The sequence below is a fragment of the Cupressus sempervirens genome, chromosome 4 (assembly GCF_028749045.1).
Source record: "Cupressus sempervirens isolate cs-2001-9-10 chromosome 4, ASM2874904v1, whole genome shotgun sequence".
Classification (NCBI taxonomy): Eukaryota; Viridiplantae; Streptophyta; class Pinopsida; order Cupressales; family Cupressaceae; genus Cupressus; species Cupressus sempervirens.
The window spans coordinates 484,988,538-484,997,271 of record NC_143121.1 but is presented as its reverse complement, the minus strand read 5'-3'; the positions used below and the strand labels follow the sequence as shown (position 1 = coordinate 484,997,271).

At 34.0% G+C, this 8,734-nt stretch overlaps 1 protein-coding gene across 1 annotated transcript in view; it reads right to left on the bottom strand.

Annotated features, from left to right (window-relative positions):
* Window positions 1-793: 793 nt before the first annotated feature.
* Window positions 794-8,734, bottom strand: part of TPP2 (tripeptidyl peptidase ii) — a 313,725-nt gene continuing 305,784 nt past the window's right edge. Inside the window, exons 33-34 of the mRNA XM_089825602.1 lie at window positions 8,207-8,425; window positions 794-1,506 (exon numbers count right to left, since the gene is read on the bottom strand). Of these exons, the coding sequence (XP_089681728.1) occupies window positions 1,348-1,506; window positions 8,207-8,425 (378 nt within the window). The 3' untranslated portion in view covers window positions 794-1,347. The remainder of the gene's footprint in view (window positions 1,507-8,206; window positions 8,426-8,734) is intronic.

Genomic DNA, 8,734 nt, shown 5'->3' with positions numbered 1-8,734 from the left:
AAAATATTATATAGTTAATTACAATTGAATTTGAACTTAGTTAGGATTGAAGCTGGTGGGAACCTTAATATTTAAATTAAAGTTTAAGAAAATGTTAGGATTAGGATTAGTACTATGACTGGAGTTAAGATAAGTTCTATATGATTATAATATAATTAAATTTATGATTTTAAATGCAATTTTAACAATGATCATAATCTAAACCCTACCTTATTTCTATCCCAAACTGTTGAACCTAGTTTAAAGTCTAAACCTAATTCCTAAATATAATCTTGAACTTAGTACTAACCCTAAATCAATTTCTAATTGTAATCCTCAACTTAATCATAGCCAAACCCTAACATTAACCTTAAATATAACTCTAACCCAAATCTTACCTCTGATTTTAATAGTAACCCTAATCTTAATTCTATATTTGACCAATAATCAAATAAAAAATTATTTATTATAATCTATTTCATAAATAAATTATTTTCGTACATGGTAAAAAGGTAGACAATACAATGATGGTCCACACTCCATATAGACCTTACGAGGAGGATCTCAATATTGACTTATGCTCATTATAATAGACTATAAATCATCACGATTTTTCCAATTTGTACCCTCTAATATATTATTTAATATGATCTTATTATTAGCATAACCATTACAAATTGAATTACTGGTTATTTAATAAGAAGAGATCAACATAACAAAACGTATGCACAAATATTACGTTTCACAACAACCTCATTTATTACGAACATCCACATCAATTTGTTCACCATGCACTAACTCAACATCCTCCAACTTGTTGAAAGCTAGATTTAGCTTTGATATTTGTGCCTTTGTTATTGATAGGGAATGAAAGAGAAATAGCCCATATTAGCAATATACAAACAAGTCCTCAACAATAAAGGTACCATGGTATTATGTCTATTAAACACATGCATAATGTGGGAACATGCAGACGCTACCGATATTGCTTAATATGCAGGCATCTTGAATTTCACAAAATTGATTCTCTTGTTTTGAAACGTAAAACAATATGCATGAAACCTGCATTACAGAAAGATTTAAAGTTTTTATAATCTAGCAATGATGAATTGAAAAGAAAGCTATCTTACATTATTAATCTAGCTTGGAGAGACCCACCTTGGCTTCGTGATTTTATCGAGCACTATTATGAGCTTTGGAATCCACAAAATCTAATACGATGTTGTAGCCTCATATGTGCCTTGCCTCTAGTATTTATATAAAATAAGCATCGTCTCTAGCAAAAATAGGAGTTATTTGTTCACTTTTAGTCGTCACCAGATTGATGAGGGGTTGCAGTGCTGCTTAGAAGCATGTATCTTCAGTGACTCAGAAGAGGGGGTAATCAGATGGAAAGAGAGTCAGCATCCAATCCTTCTCATATGAAACCAAATGATTCCAACCGATCTCCTCAATCAATGCCAGCTTCAAGTTAAAAAGTTTCTTCTGCGGGGGCTTAGATTTATCTTCAAGAATCTTACATAGAACCTGTCAAGTTTTTCAATATGGTAAGAAACACACATTTTGCAGAAGATAAAATAAAATAGCATCCTTTCATTTACAGCTTATTATCAGACAATATTATATTCCAATGAGATGCTATTTTGATACTTCCTGATATCCCCAAAACTTACTATGAAATCCACCCACAGGAATTTAAAAACCAAAAAAAGCCCATTAAGAATATTTCATTCGTATCGGAAAAGTAGAAGACAGCTGATATAAAAATAACGGGCGATTGGGTAGATTGAACACCGATCACCAGTACCTTGTAGCTAAGAGGAATTGAAATGCATAACCATGTACTGAAAACGACACTAAATTATCCTTTGGGAAATACAGAATATTAGGCAGAAGTCCCATACAGGGGGCTTCAGTTCAGTTCTATTTTTTTTGGATTAGGAGGTTCCATGAACATAATTTTGTTTGGTTATGAAATTATTTGGATTACATGTTTAAGCAAGTGAAAAGGGGGTGGGGCTAAAAATTGCCCTATTAGTTTAGGAATGTTTTTTGTCACTGTCAAATATTTAATTTCAAAAATTTTGTAAACAATAATTTTAGAGGGAAAATAATTTTTTCTTACAATCTTTTCTGCATGAAGTATAGAAGAGAGGTTTTGTATACCCGAGACCACCAACTTCTTAAATGTCATTGTTTTAACATTTAAGCTGCCGTACACTTAAAAATTCATGAGACCACAACCTTCAAAATATTCCTAAAAATAACACAGATCCAGCTCTAGTTTTTACGAAGACCCCTTCCATGGGACCCCAACCTTAGGTAATTCAAGATTGTTGACTTGTGTCATTAACCCTAAGTTGACGGTTCGAATTTTGGTACTATGCGGGTTTGAAATTCGTCCAATTTTTTTGAGATTGAGTTCGGTTCATTTTCGGTTCTGGTTCTCGTTCAAGATTATATATATATAGCAATTAAGTCCATATGCCACTATGCTGAGTCTGCTCCAAACAATTTTAAAAAAGAAAAAAACAATACAAAACTATTTATTGATGAATCCAATCCAATATTATAAATACCCTATCTAAAATATAAGATTTCATTTTATTTTAATTTAATATCTTAATTTAAAACTAAAACTTAAAATCTAATGAATATAAACTTAATACTATTATTTATTTTTATTAGTATTCAATTATTAACATGTCATGGTTAAAGTTTAATATTTGATATATATAATAAATTAATAAATATAAATATAAAAAATTAAATTTCTTTCTCTAATATTTCAATTTGAATTTATAAACATTTTCAAGATTGATTTCAAGAGATTAAATATTTTTAATTAATGAATAAGTTTAAAGATATTTTAAAAAGAGTTAAATATCTTATATATTATTTACCTCAAGACTTGTTCGTTTGTGAATGACACACGGTCAAGACTTAGCCTGCGATACCATAAACTGCCTGTGATTACAAAATAATTAATAACATTGTGCGATAACAATGCCGATCATCTCCCCATTCGTCTATTTCAGTTGGTGGATAATGACGTGCGATAAATAACGTTGTGCAACCGTCGATTATCAACAATAATCTCCCAACCTTCGAATCGAAAAAGAATGGCAACTTTAATTAAAATGCTGTCGATATAAATCATTCGTTGGCAATCTGCAATCTCCCAACTGTTGGGTTCATTTTATATTTTCTACAATCGTCGGAATTCAACGCAAAGTCGACCAGGGTCCTTTACAACGAATTTTGACCGAATATCACAGTTTGATGCAGACTTTGGATCGAATTTCGAATGACTAACAAATCGACTAGCAAATTCAGGGTCTGCGGAACAAATACGACAACTTAGCATTAACCCGTAACACATCAGACAGATAACACTTCTCAACTAAAATAACCCTAATATAGGTAAATGAGTGCAACATGGTGAAAAAAAATCCATATGTCCGTGGACAGAAACTTGAGTATGATATATAAGATAAAAGACTTCAAGAATGCCATTAAAGTAAAAATAGCTCTTTCCTATAGAAAAGAACCGTTGAGAAAGGGCATATGAATCTTCTAAAAAATATAAGTAGGATTTCTTAAAAAAAGTTTGAACTAAATACTCCACATCTGCTTAATATAATGCATTGAATACATAACAGGTAGTGGAGGTAAGCAGAAACCACAAGCGCTCTGTATTCCTCTGGTTACAAGATTTTGCAAGTAACTGGCATTAGACTCGACACATAATGGAATTTGAGTAGAACATAATTGGTGTCAACCCTGAAGGCATAAATTTGGTACCAATGCTAGACTGACTTTGCAAATTTGACAGTTTTGTTTGAATTAATACTAAGTGATGCGAATATAAATGGTGAAAGATGGAAGGTTTCAGCCTTTTATAAACATTCATGTTCCCTACTGATATCACTTTGCCTGGATTGGGATGCAAAATAGAGAGTATTTCTTGAAAGCATCTTCAACTAATTTTAATGAGTTGACAATGCCCCACCAGAACCTTGCAACTTGAGCCATTTATTTTTTAATCCTCAATCTGCAAGGTGGATAGTGTTAGAAAGTAAAGTCCAACAAGTTAACTGAGAAGGGGCGGGCTGGGGGTGGGGGTTAAATCAGTTATCAGATGAATACAACTTTTATCAACCTTATTAAACCTTAAACACGTGATCAATATAAACAACCACCATAAGAAGATATAACACTAGATATGTTAACTAGGGAAACCTTTGATCAAAGGAAAAGCCTCAGTGGGGATGGTAGCCATCAAAGTTCCTTATAAGAGGATGGACTCTATTATGAGCCAATGAAATACATTCAATACATGTTAGTCCCTGTTAGGAGACTTTGAATCCTTGTAAGAAGATTTCAACCTTGTTAGGAGTTGTAGAAGGTAGAAGGACCCACTATCTGAAAAGCTTCAGGGGCAAGACCACTGAACTCACTATCCAACTAGTCTTTGTATTATTCCTTCTAGAATAATAGAAATGCAAATGATTTCAACAACTCAAACTCTTGCTCTGTCCTCTTGCTGTGTAAATATTGCACCAAATACTTCTCAGATCTCAATACCGGATCTCCAACTTTGCATCACAATGATCCCTTTGATTGCTTACTCGCATTTATCAATCTTCTTCTCTTATTGCATACACAATCACATACCATCCATCATCACAAGGAAAATAATTCATTGAGTTAGCCTTGAGGCTTTCTCAATTAATTATAATAGGACCTCATTAAGATAATACAATTCATTACATCTTTTCACAATTACAAAACATTGTCGACTCACAGTCTTCAAAATAATTCATTGAGTCAGCCTTGAGGCTTTCTCAATTAATTATAATAGGACCTCATTAAGATCATACAATTCATTACATCTTTTCACAATTACAAAACATTGTCGACTCACAATCATCACAACTTTTCATATGTGCGACCTTGGACTTCACACCCTTGCTGATGTCATCATCAAGCTGTCTACTGTCATTGTCTAACTATGCTCATCAAGATTCTATGCCTGTTAGGAGATACAATCCAAACACCAGAAACCACTTCTCAGGTGCTCTGTTTGCACATTGTCTTCTGTAAATCATAAATAACTTTCACGTCTTCAACTTCTTGCATGTGCACTTGTCCATGTCATGAGAACACATTGTAGAACATATCTTCAACTGTGTTTGACCTCATCATCAATACTCGATCCCTATGACCTCGTTCTTTGTCTGCTACTCTGCCACTCTTCAAAATATGTTGACATCAATGACAAACATAGTCATGAATGCAACACACAATCATGCTGACTGACTCTCAACTGCTCCAACAATGCTAGAATACTGCCCATAGGAATATCATCAGCATTCATGCTAACAATCTCCCCCTTTGGCATTGATGGCAACATAGTTGAAAAAACTTCCAAGAATACCAAATCCAACTCTACTGCTGCTGCTCTCATCTTTTGAAATCCTGTTCATCAATCAAATCTGAAACTCTTAGAAACAATTACTGCTCCCCCATTGACATCACATTGTTATATAAACAAGGCATTGTGTTGCCTTTCATCATTAGCTTCTGCTAAGTTTGACAATCTAATCTGCTCCTGAATAATCAGTGAATCAATCATTGAAGGTCTGCAGTCATCAGTTCTGAGTCTTTCTAGGTGAAGTTCCATCATTATAATTTGTTCTTATGGTGACCAAAGGTTCAGATCAGAAATTGCCATCAGATAAGTCAGTCCTTTTCTTATGCCTCAGGTGGGCGAATTTGCAATTGTACTACTGCTGATATTAATAATATATGATTTGAACTTTGTTGCTGGGTTTTTCCTCCAAGAGGGAGATTTTCCTAGGGTATCTTTGTGTTCGTGTGTGAGTACTACATCTTGCTTATAATCTAAGCTTTGTTAATTCTGATCACTAAAATTAACAAGAACATCTATAGGTGTCAAGATATGCAAGTAATCAATCCAAAAGCCAGATAGGCAAAAACTGAAAAAAATAGCTTGGGCTAAATTGCTGTAAATAAGATCCACTTGAACCAATGACAGGCTTTCCATAGACTAGCCAACAGCTCAATTGGTTAAGCACTCTAACAACAGATGAAAGGTCCCTACAATGGAATCCGAGTTGGTCCACATGTGTTGTGGCTTGAAATGTTGTATTAGTGTAGAGCTAGGAAACCCAAGCACCTATAGTGTGGCCTAAGGGGAGGTGTTGAAAATAAGCCACACTCAAACCGGCAATGGTCTGGCCAAAGAGGAGCTAGGAGTGCACTCCAATAGCCAAAAGAAGGTCCCAGGTTCATGTCCTAGCTGGTTCTTATGAGTTTTAGCTCAACATGAAAATGTAAAACATGCATGGATAAAGCAAATAAGTGCCTCAATACCTTTCCAATGTGGCATGAATCACAAATTTTGGATAAACAATCAAAAAGTTAGGAACTCGGAGCTCCAAATGGCAGATGTGAACTTAAACATCAATCATATGCACTAGCAACAAAATCTGACAATGTGACCTGCACAACTGGAAGTCATGAAACCAAGTTTCAATGATATCTTGTTTATGAAAATTTAGTTCTTGTATCAAAATTTATAGTGATTTTCCCAATGTTGGTAAAGTTGCCAAAAAAGGGGGCAAAAATTAAGCTATGGTCAAACAATTGAGTCTTCATAATCACATGTAGGCTTCTAAGAAGGGTCATACGTTTATGGTAAGTGTTGCAAGACCAAAGCTACCATATGTTCTTCACCCATTGGCTTCTCAATAATTATTAAAATCCTTTAGTCAGAAGATGCATTTAAAAATTAATCCTCCTTCCTCACAACTTATGAAGACAAAAAGAGATTCTTTAGATATAGACCTATCTAGCTTCTTAGGTTTTGTATTTCTTCTAAGATTCTCCTATTGAAGTCATGGGTTTTTGGTATTTTGGACCTCTAGAATTAATGCATTTGTAATTACCAAATTTAGAAGTATCAAGGATTCTCTATGCCTTATGTCAATAGCTTTTGGTTTATCAACCAATGTTGATTCTGTGTTCAACATTCTCTGGTTGAGGTCTCCATACTGTGCAGTCTCAAATAATGAGCTTTTGAGACTCCATAAGCTAAGATTTTTCCAAGTCAATTTTTGGGACCTAGGTAAATGTAAGCCTTGCATGCAAAAAAATCTGCCAAAAAAACAAAACAAATAAGATCTAGACCCTTCATTTAAATATCTATCAACCTTAAATGACTGTAATTTTTTTTGTAAACAAAACTAAAACCACACAATCACTCACAATTACAATAAGAAGCCATCTAACACTTGAAATATATTTTAATCAGAAAGCAATCATCTTAAATCATTTAGAAACAAGAATAATTTTTGTAGTATAATGAAATAGGATTGAGTCATGCATACACCCGACTGTTATAAGAATGATACCCTTGCAGTTAGCATGGAAACCGCAAAACCCATGCCAACACCCCTTATCGGGAAAATTACCATAAAAGAAAAAACCAAAAGACATATAATAACGGAAGATATCCAAGAATGTTCAGCTAAGATTACGATTATTCAAAAGCATCCAAAACTGTTGCATTGCAAAGAAAAGCAATTTGCAAATCAAACTATTATTCATAGTTGATCAATTCTCTTTTTTCATTGCCCATATTTTGATCTACATTTCTAGAGGACACCACTCCTTGTCTTGATCCCATTCAACTGAACTTCTCTGTCTACAAACAATCAGTCTTATGATCCTACTGCTGAACTCCAACTTTTTCTCTGGATTTAGCTGCATGGCACTCATAAAATGTCTTGGCTCTGTACCTTACTAATGGGAAAAGCAAGCCACAATGTTACATTGTATTGCACCACTTTATATACACTAGCACCTCCATAATAAAAAATTATATCTAATAATAGGCAACAAAACAGCAACAAGCTTCTGATAAGCAAATCATCTGCCTATTTACTAAGCAAATCCAGACAGCTATGTTTGCTTAGCCATTCTAATGTTATATCTCATAGCAATATCAAGTCTTACAGTCGGTGAGAAAAGAATGGGAAAACATACAAAGGCTACAAATGAAAACATGCTTATTTCTGTAATGTGGAAATTACCATATACACACAAGAAAAAGAATCCAAAAAATTAAAAAACAAGAAGACTTTGCATTCAGGAAGAGCTTTTACAGACTAGATGGTAATCATGTAAAAACCAGGATTACCTTTAGGGCAGTTCCAAGCCGTTTGCTACGCCTTTCACGTACAATTGTCAGAAATCCATATTTGGGGGAGAATACATCTGCCCATTTGCGAAATTCTTCATAGTTCTCTTCAAACAAATCCCTCGTGTCATCCGCATCTAAAGATGAAACAATTTTCTCTCTGTCATCGGAGGACTCAGGGCTTGCTACAGGATTGTCATTTGTCTCTACTTTCTTCTCCTGTATCAACAAGTAACATATCACTTGATTACACGTTTACATTTTGGATTCTGCCAAAACTGCATATTATGATTCTTGTCAAAAGAAACAAATACTTCATCTATGCTAGATGAATACAACATTAGTACCATCCTAACAAGTTCAATTTCTGGAATCTCAAGTTACATTTCCCAACCAGTGATGCATCTCTGTCAATAATATTTCTAGTCAAACAAGTAACTGCTAAGTCTAAAATTTCTAGTCACTACAATGTAGTTGGAAAAGTGTGTCAAGCATTTGAACATTTTCAGTTACTATCAGCTAAGTTTC